At 39.5% G+C, this 17993-nt stretch overlaps 1 protein-coding gene and 1 long non-coding RNA gene across 5 annotated transcripts in view; one reads left to right on the top strand and one right to left on the bottom strand.

Annotated features, from left to right (window-relative positions):
- ANKRD17 (ankyrin repeat domain 17) overlaps positions 1-17993 on the top strand; it is a 148465-nt gene that overhangs the window by 112018 nt on the left and 18454 nt on the right. For all 4 annotated transcript variants that reach the window (XM_067557004.1, XM_067557003.1, XM_067557006.1 and 1 more), the window contains 8 exons: positions 4495-4637; positions 7301-7514; positions 8848-9023; positions 9871-10033; positions 12266-12361; positions 14649-14765; positions 15698-15869; positions 16904-17351. In XM_067557004.1, coding sequence (XP_067413105.1) covers positions 4495-4637; positions 7301-7514; positions 8848-9023; positions 9871-10033; positions 12266-12361; positions 14649-14765; positions 15698-15869; positions 16904-17351 — 1529 coding nt within the window. The remainder of the gene's footprint in view (positions 1-4494; positions 4638-7300; positions 7515-8847; positions 9024-9870; positions 10034-12265; positions 12362-14648; positions 14766-15697; positions 15870-16903; positions 17352-17993) is intronic.
- Positions 1-17993, bottom strand: part of LOC137158961 (uncharacterized) — a 58771-nt gene that overhangs the window by 15967 nt on the left and 24811 nt on the right. The window contains exons 2-3 of the long non-coding RNA XR_010921508.1: positions 8212-8286; positions 6716-6901 (exon numbers count right to left, since the gene is read on the bottom strand). This is a non-coding gene — a long non-coding RNA (uncharacterized lncRNA). The remainder of the gene's footprint in view (positions 1-6715; positions 6902-8211; positions 8287-17993) is intronic.

The raw sequence follows: 17993 nt of genomic DNA on the forward strand, positions 1-17993 counted from the left end.
CCCGGAAGGTTTAGGAGAAGGAGCAGAACGCTGTCAGGAGAGGACTCTGCTGGTACAAAGACTAGGGGAGGGAAGAACCTGGCCCAAAGAGGGCAAAGGACCTTTCCCAGGCCTGGAGGCCTAAGGGAAGAAAACCTGCCAGAAGGGAAAGATTGAACTGGACATTTGGTTTGGGCACTACTACACCTGTGGGGCTGTCAGAGGTCAAGAACATTCTCTGGCAAGGAGGCCAGGAAGGGCCCCTGTCAGAGCAGGGTATGGACATTAATTCAAGGGGCACGGGGAAGTAACCCGGGGAAGCCAGCAACTTTCCTGAAGCCAGAGTGTGAGACTGCTACTTGTAGGGTCCCTGGGTTGGGGCCTGGAGTCGAGACACACCCCCCCCCCCCCCCCAATCCTCCACTGGCTATTTATTGGAGGGGCAAGAACCCCACCAAAGAGGCAAGGGCCTAAGAGAACCAGAGGCAGGACTGGGAGCCAGTAGGGAGCAGCCATCTTAGAGTGGCTACATTTCTCTTCCACCCACCACTGGAGGGTGGAAGAAACACTAAGGGGTGAAGCAGTTCCCTGACCTACTGCTAGAAGGAAGCACTGGACTCACTGAGATAGAGGAAGAGCTTTGTCACACTATTCAAAGTTGAATGCCTTTATTGAGCATCTTCCAACAGACTAGAGGGAGCAGTTCCAGATGATTGTTGCAGAGGGCCAGCTGCTCGCCAGAACATCTCTGCAGGCCTTTCTGGACGCTGCTGATACAGCTGCTTGTTCTATCTCCATGGCAGTAGGTCTTGAGCTTTTCGAGGGAAGTCCAAAATACAGTTGAGGACCTTCCTTTTGATGGATCAGAGTTGTTTGGAAAAAATTGATGAATCCCTGCATATCTTAAAAGGCTGGTCCAAAGCTCAGGTTATATCCTGCATTCATCTTGTTCAGTCAGTCTTCAAGGCCTAAGGACTACTGATCAGTGCAGACAAGTTTGTCCTTTGCCTGGTGTAGATGTTGTATTCTACCCAGGCCAGCACTTTCCTCCTGGAGTCGAGATTCCAATCTATTTGCTCTCTCATGACAGACCTCAAGATTCATCTGATCACAACAACCCAAAACTGTGTGAGGCTCCTAGGATACAGGGCCTCTTGCTCATATGTAATACAACACATGAGGCTGCACCTTAGACCCCTTCAGATATGGCTGGTCCAAGTATACTCGCCAAGCTGTCTTCATCGGGACACCGCTCACAGTACATTTGCAGGTTCTAATTTCACTGAATTGGTGGCTGACTCCTCTCAACACTTGTGCAGGAGTTCCCTGCCTCCAGCTTCAGCCGTCAATGACTTTGGTCTTGGACACATTGGCTCTAAGGTGGGGAGCCCCTCTGAACTCAGGGTCTTAGGTCATCAACAGATTTTGCTCTTCATATCAATGTCAGAGTTCAGGGTAATTTGTCAGACTTTCTTACCTTGTATTGGTGGGGGAGGACACCTCGTGTTTGTCTTTATGGACAACAAAGCAGTAATGTTTTTACCTCAAGAGTCAGGGAGGAGGTCTGTCATGGCTCCTATATCAGGAAGCAATTTACTTATGGAAATTCAATCAACCTCAAGGCCTCTTACCTTCCAAGAGTGCAGAACAAGCTAGCAGATCACCTGAGCAGGTCTTTCACCAGTTACCACTAGTGTCTCTGCCCGGATGTAGCCAGTAGCATTTTCCAGCAGTGGGGGACTCCCTAAATAGACTTATTTCCAAACAAGTAAAACAGAAAATGTCACCAGTTCTGCTACCTAAAAGGTCACAGTCTGGGTTCCATCATGGTTGCCTTCCTGCTACCCTGGACTGAAAAACTTTGTTATGCTTTTTCCCCCAATACCACTCCTACACAGAGTGCTACTAAAGATCAAGCGGGACCACAGCTGGGTTATATTAATAGCCCCAGGGTGGCCCTGCCAACACTGATTCTCCACTCTGCTGGACTTCAGTGACCACGCCAGTTTCTCTCCCATTGCACCTGGATTTGATCTCTCAGGATCACAGTCAGCTGCTCCATCCAAACCTGTGATCCTTTCTTTAATGGCCTGGAAGCTGCAGGGTTAAATTCCAAAGAGTAGGCTTGTTCCAAGCAACTTCACCAGGTCTTACTAGATCGCAGAAAGCCCTCTACCCTGGACACCTAGCTGTCAAAGTGGAAGCAGTTTTCTATCTGGGCTTGTGAAACCAGAGTCTCACCAATGCATTAATCCATCCAGCAAACACTCAGCTATCTGTTGCACCCAAAATAGCAAGGCTTAGTCATTTCCTCTATCAAGGTGTACCTGGCAGCAGTATCAGCTTTCCACCCTCAAGTGGATAACTGTTGTGTTTTTCTAATGACATGACAGTTAGATTCCTTAAAGGCCAGGAAAGATTGTACCCTCAACTAAGGGAGCCCATTTCCTCTTGGGCCTTGAACTTAGTATTGCTTAATTTTACTAGGACCACCATTTGAGCCTCTAGCAACATGCACCTTACTCCACTTTTTCTGGAAGGTGGTCTTCCTAATGGCTATCCCTTCTGCCAGAAGAGTCTCTGAACTGTGCACCTTCAGATCCAAACCATCATACAGTCTTCTTTAAAGATAAGATGTTACTTACGCCCTTATCCAAGATTTCTCTCTAAGGTATGAAATTTTCATATCAGTTAATCAATTTACTTGCCTGTATTTTACCCAGACCACACACAAATGGGGATAAGCAACAGCTACAAAGCCTGGATGTTAGATGGGCACTGGTGTTCTACATAGACAGGACCAAACCATTTCAATGGTCCACTAAACTTCGTGGCCATAGCGGACTGAATGAAAGGTCTTCCAATCTCCGCACAGAGAATTTCATCTTGGATAACTTAGTGTATCCACCTGTGCTACGCTCTCACAGATGTCTCTCCTCCAGACAAGCAGATTCTTCTCTCCACAAGATCACAAATATCCTCAATGGCATTCCTTGTGCAAATCCCTATACTGGACGTTTGCAAAGCAGCAACCTGGTCAACAGTGCTCCTCCTATTATGCCATCACTCAGTATTCAAGAGATTATGCCAAATTTGGTTATGCTGTACCGTAGTCTGTGTATACATGAACTCCAGTTCCTCCACTTATGTAACTACCTGGGAATCATCGAGTGGAATGCACATATGTAATCACTTGAAGAAAAAACTATTACTAATCTTTAATAATTGTTCTTTGAGTTATGTTGCACATATCCATTCCATGACCTGCCCTTCTACCCCTCTACATTGTAGTTTCCATAAAGAAGGAACTGAGGGGGCTCAGGGTCGGCTTCGGCCACCCCAACGGGTATCACTGAGGGGAAAAAATGTCCAGTGACTATGCGTGGAGCACACGTACACCAAGAGCAGAATGGACATGTGCAACACCTCTCTAAGAACTACAGTTATAAAGGTTAGTAACTGTTTTTTATGCGTTTGTGTACTGTCAACACCAAAATCTGTGGCGCATCAAAACCTGAATGTGAGGACAAAATTAAATGTAATATCTAAAGAGAAGCAACATTACTGGGTGTATTGTTAACGTCCATATTTAGCTAATTAAAAATCAATTTTATATATGGAACTGTCACAGAATTAAGTCTTTTGTACCAAGGTTCTACAGAAACCAGGATCCTTTCTGCAGAATGTTAAGTCCAGCTTGCTGCAGAATATGCAGGACCTTGACCACTTCACTTAAAAATGAATGTGTGAGGAAGACACACCTATAAGAAACAATTAGTTTGTATAACATCCCCCGTCCCCCTCACTGTACCTTGTCTGTTAAGAGTTAAAATGACTTTTGCTTCTGTGTAGAAGCAGAGCAATAGTTCTATATAGAGAGTATTGTACCGTGGAGTAGCTGGGGAAAATAGGGTGAAGGCACACCACTGATTTCTTGGTCTTACCCCAGCACCCTGACTAAAAGACAGATATTTGTTTAGCATATTCAGCTAAAGATTTATTCGTAATCCAAAACAGGGTGGTGAGAGAGCAAGAGTGCTTTGTTTTAGAAATGGAGAATTTTATTCATAGGTAGCTGAAGTACTCTTAAAATCCTCTTGATTTGCTGGGCTCATCATATAAATTGAGATGGACACTAATCTATTCCACAATGTAAAGAAATTTTCTTTGTGGAATGTCATTACATATTGGGTTTTTTCCTTCTCAAATTTGTAATTACCCAAGCCAGAAACTATTTTATTAACTTTTTGGAGTTATATATTAACATTTTTAATTTTTCTTGACATGAAATTTGGGAGAAATAATTTGCAACCATAATCCATTTTTCTGAGAGTATAGAGGGCATAGTGTTGAAAAGGTAAAACTTCTTTATTTTAAAAAGGATTGCTTTCAAAATAGAAGCCTGTTTTTCTGGACACATTTATTTGGTGTATTCATACTTTTAGAACATTTTCTCCAGTTAGGTTTTCAAGTTTAAGGAGAAAATCAAAAATAACTTATTTTGTAACATTGCAGGTGGTGGAGCTGCTGCTAGCTCGAGGGGCAAACAAAGAGCACAGGAATGTTTCTGATTACACACCTCTAAGTCTAGCTGCTTCTGGTGGCTATGTGAACATCATCAAAATTCTACTAAATGCTGGTGCAGAAATCAATTCTAGGCAAGTTCCCTTTTTCATCCCTACTCTCCTGCTTTTATAGTTGCTTGTCAATTCTCAAAAAAAGGTTCAGTTGATGCCTCTATGAAACAAAAATAACCCTCCTTATTCCTAAAGCTTCTAATCTTACTACAATATTTAAAGAAATGTACAGTCTTCCTGGTCATTGCTTCAATTTTTGCCCAGTTTTAGACAAGAACAGTTTAAGTATGCTTTTTTGAAGTCCGGTACCTTTTTAACTCCCCTTCCCTTCTCCCCATTCCTTCAAGCGTCTTTGTTTTTTGCTACCAAACTCCTAGTGCTTCTTTTTGGGTTATGGTGAAAATCTTCCTGCTGATTTTGATCAGTCTACTGGCTGAGTATAGCTACTTTTGAAACAAGAAACAATCTCTCACCTAGTCATAGAATCTCCTTTTTCTTATTTTTCCCACCTCTTCCCTTTCTCCAGCTCAGGTACCAAAAGTACACTGCTTTATTTAACAAAACTATTTTATAGTATATACAAGTTGCTATACATACAAGAAAAATTGTCTCCTTTGCTCACTAATCTTATAGTTCAAAAGACAGTGTACTCTTGTCTTTGTAAATAAACTTTTTCTAATAGTTTTAGCACGTAAATACTGTTGCTATGTCTGTTATTTCTGTTTGCAGACATATTAGTATTGTGTGACTTTGTTTAGGACACTGAGCTAAGGAGACAAATATCACAGGTGTAAAGCAGGATGGGTAATAGTTCACAATTGAAATTTTTAAAAATATAAACAGTACCATTTTTCTTTAACCACTATAAATCCTTGTTAAAGTTTCAAGTATTGGGCTCCCATGGTTTGTGTCACAAAATCACTTTCTCTCCTGTACTGAGGTCCATCCACCAATCTGTTCCAGACCTTCCTGCTGCAGAGGAGAAACTGAAACCATGACCACAAAGGGATGCTTAGTTCAACCCCAGAATGCTTAGAGCTGTTCGGGGTTGCTATCTTTAGCAAAGGGAAGAGGCCGTCCTTTTTCATTGTCCAAGATCTCAATGCCATGAGCCCCTGCTTGACCTTGTACAGTGCAGCATGGCTGGACAAAACCAGGAAGGCCAGATACAGGCCTTTCTTAAGCAACCAAATCTGGGATGTATTTGCCTCTGCCTCTTTTCCTTGGCATGAAAGATCTCAAGCAGTATCAGCCTGGTTGAAAATTTATAAACACACTGTGTGGTACTCCGGCTTATCTTCATGAAGTGTAGAATGGCCACTAAATTCAGAAAGACCATGCTACCAGTCTGCACTGACTTCTTTGTAGATAGATATTTTTGTGTTTTGTGTCGTCAGGAATCAGGGTTACTACAAAATTCTCTCTGATGTGGTTAGTCTCAGGACATCCAGTCCCCTTGGTTCTCTGGATTAGCTGAAAAGGTTCGGGTATTTGGAAAAGGTCCTCTTCACTCTGCTAACCTCGAAAGACCTCTTGCGTGAGATACACAAAAACATAGCTGACATTCAAATGCAGTGATCTAGGGACCATGGCATTTCACCGGGCTCCACTATCCCGTTTTGGAATTCCAGCACTCTGTAGAAACATAGTACTATATATCTTTCACATTGTTTTAAATGGTCCTTCGGACTTGTACAGCTCCAGACTTGTACAAAACACAGTATGCAGTCTTACAGATCAAATGACCTCTCATGCTTTAGCATCCTATGTTAAATGGACAGAAAACCTCAGAGTATTTCAGTGTTGACTAATGTGATGTTTTTCTGTGAGGTCTTCAAAGCAAAAAGAGTGGTAGAAGCCTCCTGGGCAGATAAATTACAAGGAGATCTCCTTAGGGGGCCACATGGTCATCACTTGGTATGTCCTTACAGCTTTGAGAGAGAGGTGCTTCAAATTATAGTATTCCAATAGTAGAGAATGGCTTTAATAATAGATTTATGGAGTTGTAATACCACTTTCTCCCTTCCTGGATGTATACTGCAATTAAAATACCAGTGTAACAGATCTGTGGACCTTCATATGAGAGAACAGAAAAATGTATCCATTTTTACCTGAAAACTGCTTTTCTCTGAGTCATAAGATTAACTGATACGGCCTACCTTTGGCAGGTTTTCAGTGATGTGTTGAGAAGTGTGATACAGCCATTCGGTCAATCAGTACATTTCAAAGTTAGTTATGTTCTGCAGTACATTACTGTAATATCCATCTTGAGTGAACAGGTCTGGTTCTGCTTCCAGTGCTGCAGGTAGGTTAGAGATCCACTAACAGATCTGTGAACTTCATTACTAAGAGAGAGGAAATTTTCAGATTAGTACAATACACTTTTCTATTTTGAGCTGTATGTCTGCTAATAGTAAGCTCAGAATTACCAATGGTAACTCAGCTTTCTTTTCAAAATGTTTATCACTTCATTCATGGTGAAAAAGAATTTCTTGATTCTAATCTTTCAGACTGAAAGACTCAACAAAATGCTTAGCTTTGCTAAAAAGCAATTTCATCATAAGACAACTAACAGTCTAAAAGCAGAGACCTATAAATGCAAATAGTATAGAAGATCTTGCTTTTATCAGCCTTCTTAAACTTGAATAACTTCTAGTTTGGGAACTTTGCTTTTTCACATTGATTTTCCCCTTACCATTTTAAGATAAGAATGAAAGATTTTCTGTTTTTGTTTCCCCCCCCAGAACTGGTAGCAAACTGGGCATTTCTCCTTTAATGTTGGCAGCTATGAATGGGCACACCGCTGCTGTTAAGCTACTGTTGGACATGGGTTCTGACATTAATGCCCAGATAGAGACCAACAGGAATACTGCCTTGACTTTGGCCTGTTTCCAAGGAAGAACTGAAGTGGTTAGCCTACTGCTTGACAGAAAAGCTAATGTCGAGCATAGAGCTAAGGTAAGGAACAGGATGAGATGTGTGTCTGCAGCTAAGCAGATTTATAGTAAGAATTTAGTTCTGTTTCACATGACTTTTTCCTCCTTGGAAGTTAACTAAAGAAGGAAAATGAGTATTTCCTGTACAGTAACTGCCTGATTACAGAACATTGTGCACACAGCTATTGAAACCAACTAGGAAGAGGCTGAGTTTTAATAGAACTATTTAAAAGAAAAGAAATACCTTTGTTTTAAGGTTAGTGTTTGTTTATACATAGACATGCACCCATTGTGTGTACAGTACATAAAATTAATTGAATTTTAGCTTCTGGAACTTTATTTACTCTTCAAGTAATTACAAGCATTAAAATGATGAGAAATCTTCCACTTAATCATTTTATATTAATTACATTTCTTGATACCTTCATCTTTTTAAAAATTAAATAAAAGGTGATCTTAGCTCAAGGCATGTTCATTGCCTGACTCTCTACAGTCTGCCTGGCTTCCACAGCCATGGAGGTGAAATGGGATCCTGAGGAGTGCACCACCTAGCCGAGGCTGAGCAGCAATCTCCGCAGCCATCAAATCCCTCCCGCTCCCTGGGGAAGTTTTCGATTTCACTCTTCTTGCCAGATTTGACCACCATTGGGGTGGAGGATGGTAGTAAAGGGGAAAGGCTTCTCAGCTGACAGGAATACTGAATGAGTCAATTGACGTACCACATAGTGTCCTTGGCTGACAGCACTGAAGCGAGGTCTGATCAGGTCAAAGGTTGCCTCTTTTCCCTCTGCTCACTAAATGAAAACATAAGATTTAAACTCTCAAGATCTGCTCCTATAGCAACTGTTAGAATAGGATTTCTCCCCTCCAAGACTTGTCTGGCTATCTCCCTCTCCACCCAGCAGGCACCATACAGGTATTGCTGCAGTTAGGTTTCTGCATGAGAAGGGAAAACCTCATTTACATGAGCTCCACAGCAGAACATCTCTTCCGTGCTGCCTGCTTCTCATGCCCAAACCTGTACAAGAATGGTTGGGCTAGTATAAAAAGCCTAGTAATATGATAGCACTGGGCTTCTCCTCCTCTTAGTGCTGCAAAGCGCAGGTCCAGAATTTGTCCCCAAAAGCATGCCTTGTCTCCAAAGCGTAATACAGTGAATGGGCCACACTCTTGGCCAACTGCAGGTGATTTAATTTTTCCTTTTAAATGTTGGTAACCGTTTATATAGACTTGGCTTGGAAGGTAACGATGGAAATGCATATGTGTGAAATTAGAACTTATTGCTGCAGGTGGAAGTTACTCCTGGCTTTTATTAAAAATAACTAACTCTTTTCCCTCCTGCTTATTCAACCTAGACTGGTCTCACACCATTAATGGAAGCTGCCTCTGGTGGGTATGCAGAGGTAGGCAGAGTTCTTCTGGACAAAGGTGCAGATGTTAATGCTCCTCCAGTACCCTCATCAAGAGATACAGCTTTAACCATAGCAGCAGACAAAGGGCACTACAAGTTCTGTGAGCTTCTCATTAGCAGGTACCAGATTTGAATCTTTGTTGTTAAAGGGTCCTGAATGCTAATTGTCTTGTTTTTCTGTATTTCACAAAAGATGTAACATTGAGTATTTTTCTTATACTTGGTATTAGACCCAAACATGTATTTTCTTCCTCACCCTCTTAGACCTAAGAATCAGATCAGATCTTAATATTTCTCTGCCTCCTCATTGTTGAAGCGCACATATCTTTTGAACCCTCCATCTTGTTAAAGTCACTATTACTGTGAATATGCTCTCGTTAGCAGCCACTTCCAAGGTAGATACCAATGCACATTTGTGAATAGACCAGTAGAAGACACACAGAAACAGCTGTCAACCAGCCCTGCCTCTAAGCCTGATCACAACTTGAGATACGCTCACAATAAGAACAAAGATTCAGTGGGAACTCCTGAGTGTGGATTTCTAGCACACCTTCAGATTATCAGACAGACGATTGACTTGCATATTGTAAATGTTTGCACTGGGGTTTAAATTTGTATAAATAATTTTATATACATAGATCTATGCAAATCATAGATGAACATAAATTACCAAAAATCCAGTCATAATCAGATATGGTAACAGTGCTTGAAATATGTATGTCAGAGTGAGAGCTGACTTGAATGTATTATTCAGAGCCTAAAGAATACTTTTAATGAGGCCGGCAGTCAATCCATGTGAGATTATGATGATTGAGAAGGCCAAAAAACAATTTCAGAAACTGGAACATCTCCATGACAAACTGTTTTAATGATAATTGAAATAGGTAATACACTGGACCTTGTATAATTAGGTTATTTATTCTCCAAGCATGATTCAACTTTTGTCCAAACAATTTGTTTTTTTTAGGGGAGCGCACATTGATGTACGGAACAAGAAGGGGAATACTCCACTATGGCTTGCAGCAAATGGGGGGCATCTAGATGTCGTCCAACTATTGGTACAAGCTGGAGCAGATGTGGATGCTGCTGATAACAGAAAGATAACTCCTCTTATGGCAGCCTTTCGAAAGGTAGAATGTGGATTTTTTTCTTTCCTCCTCTCCCCTCCTTATAAAAATATTATTTATTTGTAAATTTAACTGTGTGATAGTAATCTGAACATGGGTACATCAGATCTACTAAATCGCTGCTTGAATTATCACAATATTTAAAAGAAAAAATGAAAAGCTTACATAAATATTTTGAGGGTCTGGTTTGAACCCTCAAAAAATAGATATTTGCATCACCTATACCACTTTACTTTGCCAACATATAGCAGAAACATTCATGGGAAAGAGTTACATTCTTAGGTATCTGGTTCTTTGGGACTGTGATGTGCTCCACTCACTGTTAGGATGGCACCTCCACCTGGCCCTTCTGGGGGTTAGCTCACTGGGTCAACACCTCCCCCCAGGGTTGCAAGCCATCCCTCCACCTCTCTCTCTTTGTCTGCAGCTCTTGTTTCACTCCAGGAACTGCTGCAGCCTATTCGTGACTCAGTCCTCCAGCTAGGTCACTTTCTGGAGGGAAAGTCTCTTCTCCCCAAACAGGCTCAGGCAGATGCACTGCCCCACCGATGTCACTTCCCCAGTGGCTGGCAAGGGCCCCTGTACTTCGAGCTCCAGCTCAGAGACCTTCTAGCCAAAGTCAAGGTCTGTTCTCTTCTAGACCTTACTGTCTTTTCCTGAGCCCTGTCCTACCTTCCTGGCCTTCACACTCTGGGGTTGCCAGCCCAAATGCATCTCCCTTCTCTCAGGAAGTGATTGCAGACTTCGCCAGCAGCCCTTTCTGCTTCCAATTTCCTGTATTTTGTAGAAGCCGCACCTGTCTGTTGCAGGTGAGCTCTAATTAGCTGCCTCCAGCCTAAAGCTTCCCCATTTGCAACCTAATTAGCTGATTGGACCCACCTGACTTAATTCAGGCCTTGAGGGCCAGGGTGGAGAGCACACCCCATCACAGGGACCCAGTGTGACATGAGTACACTATTACTTTGAAAATATTAGTATAGAAAATCACATTTTAAATACTTTTCACTCCTGGCAGCAACTAATTATGAAGGCCTGGGGAGGTGGGAAAGAGTGAAGGCAAAAATTTGGTCCCTTGGATCTCTCATAAGCAAGAGAAGATTTGGCAGTACTACATTATTAGTGATATGTATAAGCCAAGCTTGAACTGTTAAATATCTATTCTATTGGCATTGCTTGAAATATTGCATAGGTGTTGCTGGAATTGCTCAGTAGATAAGAGTGTTATGAACCGCACTTCAGTTGATGTTGGTAAATGAAAGGTCAGTGGCTAATATCTGTGCATGATTATGGATGAAGCCTCTGATTTTGTGTCTCTAACTGACCTCGTTTGGATGACTTTTCAGGACCTTCATTGGCCAAGATGTTGAATGCAAGATACTCAGTTTCAGCATGAATCAAGGGAGTGTTGCTGAGGCTGTTTCGCATATGATCTTATTTCTAGAGGTTGTCCTCCCCAAGATGATATGTAATGCAAAATGCATCTAATGATGAAAGTACCAGGATAGACTGTCCTTGTCCATTTGTTCCCTAAATCAGTCAGTTAACAGTCAGTCAATCTCTAAGCCACTCTATTTTACCAATTTCTACCAAGTTAAAATTATTAAAATTGCAATATTCATTTGGTACAAAAGAAATATTGTAAATAACCATTGTACTTAGTTTGAAAATAAGCATCTTGATTTTGCCTCAGTGTGTTTCTCCCACTGACGATGTTCTATTCCATTGGGCTTTGTACATCCTATTGATGATGTAGCACATTGAGCTGTATAAAGATAAGATTTGGAATGATGAAAACTAGACTACTGTACATGTGATACAAATAGCATTTTCCAAACGAAAGCACTTCTGCACAATAACTAGCAAATACCTACACACTGTAAAATCAAGGTTTTTCTCCTTGATCATGGAGAGGAAAGTGAGAAGTTTCTGAAATGAGGGGAAAATAACTTTGAATTTGATACCCCAGAACCAAAAATACTTGAATAATTTAGGTAACTTTTTAACTAAAAAGATGTGTGTAGGAGAGGAAAGGAGTGGAGCATCTCCAGACTCAAGAAATTGTGCACTAATTAATATTTGAGAAAATTTGAAGGGTAGATGTCTGTTGCCTCAGTAACAGAGCTGTTAATTAATACAGTATGTTTCAGATACAGCCATGTTTGACAAACATATAGTGCTTTGAAAGAACAATTAATTTGGTATGAAATAACTTGATGTTTGAAATTAAATTTTCAGGGTCACGTAAAGGTGGTGCGCTATCTAGTGAAAGAAGTAAACCAATTTCCATCAGATTCAGAATGTATGAGATACATAGCAACGATTACTGACAAGGTAAGTTAATGGTTGTGATGTGGCTAGTCTTAGCAGGATTTTAGTAAGACTGAAAAGTATTACGAAAACAATAGTTCTAATTATGAATAATCAAGGCTGGAGTAGAATTTACCATCAATATCTACTTGACTGGCAAAGCAAACTGATCATGATTTTCAAAATAAATATAATTTTGAATAGAAAAATAAATGTTTTATTTTGGTGAAAATTGAAAATCCAAATACTGTTACAGTAAATGGCTGTGAAAACGGCAGTAAACGTAATACTCGCCACTACTTGCTAATTTTCAATTTCCCAGACACTTGCTCAGATCAGTGAAGTTCTATTGTATTTTCAAATATTATTACAGAAGGCGATTCTGATTGTTCATTTTGTCTAAAATTAATATCATAACATTCTAACACTTCCAGTGTGACATTTGAATATATTCATATAACTTCCGTGCAGATCCTAAAGTCTTCCGTTCTTAAACGTGTGGGTGAAAGATTGTTCTCCAGATGTTCATTAAATGCGGTAAACAGGAACTGTAAACAAACAGTAAAATATTGTCTCTTTCTGCTCTATGAGCAAGCATTCATTTATGCTGTTCAATATTTGTGGGATCCAGTGCTGTTCTGACCTTGAACTAAATAATTGAAGTTGACACTTGCTGTTGAGTAAGTGAATTGCTGTTGGATTGAGGTTCACAAACTCAACATTTCCTAATACTATATACAAAAGCTTAAATTTAACTATGAATATTCTGGTTCTTGGTAAAAATGATGGAAGAACAAGCCTCACAACTTCTGTAATACTAAGTAATTGTTTCTTATGGGATTGGTAGTATCTTCTGAGCCTCTTCTCACCTCCTGTGAAAGTTCTCTCTCTTGCATTGTTCGTCTGTAGTCCAGGTTGGTATGGGCAGAGAGTATCAGATATCAAAGGGAATATGTCAACAGCAGGAAGTAGATCATAAGAAAAGTAGAATGGTAGTGGTACAGAGTGTTTTCATTGTATCACTGATTCCCTGCACCATCCTCTCACTCCCTGCAAAATCTCCTCCCAGAAGTTCAAGCTGTGCAAGTGTTGGAGGATAACATGAGTGAGGAGACAGCATTCCCTGTGGCCCTTCTTGCCCTCCCCTCCCCCATTTTCCTCACATCACCAGCAAATCCTGTGAGTTTGCAAGAATTTAATGCAATTAATCTAAATATTGATATGGCCCACATCATCATGTATCTGAGAATTTCCCAAGGACTTTAAAAGAAAAAAATCTCTTCCTTCTTTAGCTTGTGGGGAGAGGCAGAATGTTGATGGGTTAGTTGGTTAAGCTGCAATATCTGCTTTCCTGCTCGGCTTTGTTTTATCGTTACTTCAGTTTTCCCAATCCCTGCACCCCTTTTCTGTTTTATCAGCCTGTTTTGTCCTGTCCAGCAGCCTTAGAATTTAATCTCTCTGGGGTAAGGGCTGTCTCCTCTGTTTGACTGTACAGTACCTACCACAGTTGGCATCCAATTAGGGATACTAAGCTTTACTGTAATATAGTGTTTATAAGGTGGGGGAAATGGAGGAACTTGCAGAAGTTAAACTGGAGATGAGTTCTGCATTTACATCTGAATATTGTGAACTTAGTAATTGTTATCCCTTGAATGAATTAGTTCCATAGCCTTGGTTCAGCTTCTGTGACAGTCCTACAAGTGAGGGCACGTATCCATGTTTATCATTTTTACTTACTGGAACTCTGATAGAGCAAGGAAGCCAATAATTGAGCAGATATAGAAATTGAACTACCCTTTCAAGCATGTGGCTATCTATCCAAGTCAAAATTGAGGCACATGAGTGGAGTAGTGTAGGAAAACTTGCTGATTTTGTTCTACCTATTCTGTAGATCCATAGAGAGTTTCAGTCTCCAAGGCTGTAAGATACCTTTTTGTAAACATTACATTCAAAAACAAGAAGAAAAAACTATTTTTTTTATGATGGTACTCTAAAGATCACCACCAAACTGCCCTTTGTTGACAGTTGCATAGCTACAGTTCTCTGTGTCAATGATTGCTTCTTGCATAATAAGATTCTGTAGTTTCCAAAACATGTTAGCAGTAAAAAGGCCTGTAATTAAAATAATTAAATATTTAAGTATTTTTAAAATGCTTTGTGCCAATACGCCTCCAATACAAAAATATCCGTATTCTTCACATTTTCTTTAAAACATTTTTAAAATGATTGATTTAAAATATGTTTTGTTTACAAGTGCAATACAGGGTTTTACATTTTCAGACAGAAGATTGATATACTTTTGTCGTTTTAGGAGATGTTAAAGAAGTGCCACCTTTGTATGGAATCAATAGTGCAAGCCAAAGATAGACAGGCTGCTGAAGCAAACAAAAATGCAAGCATTCTTTTAGAAGAGCTGGATTTAGAGAAGGTAAGGAATCCCCTTTTATTTGCAGTTTCGTTTCTGTGACCAAAACTCCCTTTCCACCAACAGAAAAAACTATGCAAGATCCGGGTCTGAATTTTTTCTTGTTAGAACTGTAAAATAATCTATGAAAGCATAAGAAAATATGATTTTGAAGTAATTATGATTTTGGAGATGGCACATACAAACAGAAAACCTGTTACACAATATTTATTGTATCAAAGACTGTGCGCTTTACCTCCTGCATACCAAATTTAAAAGGAATCTCATTAAAGAAATATGCATACCAAGAAACGGTGTCTGTACATAACATTTTCCAGAAAGATGAATATGAAGCAGAAAGTGTTTTTGTATGAACAGCTAGCTTAATGAAGAGTCTATAACTGGTGATATTAGCAAAATATATTTGATCTAAAACCTGCTCTTAAAAAAATTAAGTTTCTAGTGCCACGTTAGTTGAGCATTTTTAATGAGCATATATTTTACCACTCCACTATCATTGAAAATGGTTTATCTTCATTATTTTTGGTAAGTTTCATGCATTCTTGATTTGTCTTGTGCTTTCATATGCACATGCTCCATAGACACGCTTGAAGATTAAAATATAGGGCAAAATTTTCCTCTCCACTCCACACTGCAGATCTCCACTGTATTGTTTACATGTGCAGAAATTTCAGTTAACAGCCATGGAAGTTCATCAAGTGAAACAAGTGTTAAATGTGCGATAGAGATCCATAGACCAGGTCAGAATGGAGAATACTGGCCTTTTGATTTTTAAACATAATTAAACTGATTACATTTGAGGTTTGCAAATGTCGAGGTTTGTAATGTAAAAAAGTAGTAATCTTGAAGCATTCATGTTGCTTCAGAATAAGATGAATAGTTCGTCTTTATCAACTTGTAATATTTTCATACGGCTAAATGTTCTTGACTTACAGCTGAGGGAAGAAAGCAGGAGGCTGGCTTTGGCTGCCAAAAGAGAGAAAAGAAAAGAGAAACGGAGAAAGAAAAAGGAAGAACAAAGAAGAAAACTAGAAGAAATTGAAGCAAAAAATAAAGAGAATTTTGAACTACAAGCTGCTCAAGAAAAGGAAAAGCTAAAAGCTGAAGGTAGTCTTATTGCTGTTAACCATAGATTTAATCTTTTCCTATAACTTTTTATTCCCTGTATGATGATAGTTTTCTTGTCAATACTTATATATAAGGTTTCACGTAGTACATTCATATTTCCTATATCTAACATTACTTTTAAATTTTACTAACCATAGGATTTGCCATACTGAATCAACCCAATGATCCATCTAGGCAGTATGCTGTCTCTGATGGTGGCCATATCCAATTGCTTCAGAAGCAGCTATGGGATAACCTGTCCCCAGGGAAACTTTCCTCCTAGCTCCTGTACATAGGAGATGACTTTGTCCTGAAGCTTAAGTTTATATCTTTTTCAATCTTTCAATCTTTCAATCTTCAATAATCTTTAATCTTCAATATTTCAATTTTTAATATTTACTGTAACTCTCCCAATATTCTTATCTGTATAATGTCAAATCCTTTTGAATCCTTTGGCCTCGATACCTTGTGGCAATGAGTTCCAAAGGCTAATTGTGTGTTGTATGGAAAGATATTTCCTTTTATCAATTTTGAGTTTGCCATCTTTTGATTTCATTGAATGTCCCCTTGTTCTTGTATCACAAAAAAGGGTTAGTAGAAGTTCTAATCTAACTTCTCTATACCGTCCATTATTTCATATGCTTGTGTCATGTCCCCTATTGTAAATCTCCTCTCAAAGGCAAACAATTAAGCCAGTCTTTTCCGTCTCTTTGTGAGAGTTTTTCCATACCCTTAATTTTTTTGTTACCCCTCTGAGCCCCCTTTATTTCTGCTATATCATTTCAGAGGTGGAGTGACCAGAACTGAATGCAGTATGAAGGTGTACCATTGATTTATATAATGGCACTATAACAATTTCTCCATTACTTTTATGTAACTGTCTTATGATTATCCCATGGAGTCATTCAAGACTATTATTAAACTTAATAGTAATTGTCTGATTTGCTAGGTGTGACTTTAAAAACAAAACAAAAAAATCCTGGAAGTGCACATTACCTCATGCTGTAGTAATTTTTGTTTTTATTCTTAAACAGATGAGCCTGAGGTCCTAATGGAGCCTCCTAGTGCCACCACTACAACCACAATAGGTATATCTGCAACTTGGACTACTTTAGCAGGTTCCCATGGGAAAAGGAACAGTACCATCACCACAACCAGCTCCAAGAGGAAAAGCAGGAAAAACAAAATTAACCCAGATAACGTTCAGATTATATTTGATGATCAACTCCCAATCTCCTATGGTCAACCAGAAAAAGCAAATGGTGAGTCGAAGAGTAGCAGTACCAGTGAAAGTGGTGACAGTGACAACATGAGGATTTCCAGCTGTAGTGATGAAAGCAGCAATAGCAACAGCAGCCACAAAAGTGACAATCATTCTTCCACAGCAGTCACTAACACTCCAAGCAACAAAAAACAGCCTTCGGTACTTGTCACTTTTCCAAAGGATGACAGGAAAGCAATTTCTGGCAAATCATCAATAAAGTAAGTTACTGTGGCCATGCATAATAACTCCCAGTATAAAATAATTGGAACTTCCTGCTGAAAAGACCTAACTCTTTTCTGTATTTTAATAGTTTTGTTAATTACATGAATAAAATAGATTAGAGCACAAATATCCTTGCTTTTCTATTTGTTATATATTAATATAAATATTGTGTGAGGAGACAAAACATTTTTGTAGCATGAATTATATTAAAATAGTAGACTGAGGCATGAAGCCCTACCCACAGATCAGTAACTAGTGGATTGTCTTATACCTGGTTTCCAAGACAGAAGATGCATTTCAGTCAGTTCAGCCAATCATATGTTTTTACTATAGCTCCTCCCAGCCTGGAAGAGAATATTGGACCATTACTGTTCTTTTCTTTCTCCTTTTTCTTGTCCAACTAGCTCCTTGATACTGTAGATTTTTTAAAGTTTTTAACTGAAGGAGGAGTAGTGCTACACTTCTGCTTAAAAGCACTGTTGCTTCGTGCTGAATGAAACTAGGACTGTGTTAGCATAGTCAGTGTTCTTTGGCAACAGATGTCATGAGTAGCAGGTATTCTTCCTTTAACAATACCATCCAGTGAAAGAGAGGAGTATTTTATCCTAGGTTTCAGGTACACTGCTGCTGTGTTCAAA

This window comes from Emydura macquarii, unplaced genomic scaffold, assembly GCF_026122565.2.
Source record: "Emydura macquarii macquarii isolate MOO-44397 ecotype Brisbane River unplaced genomic scaffold, CSIRO-AGI_Emac_v2 contig_1790, whole genome shotgun sequence".
Lineage (NCBI taxonomy): Eukaryota > Metazoa > Chordata > Testudines > Chelidae > Emydura > Emydura macquarii.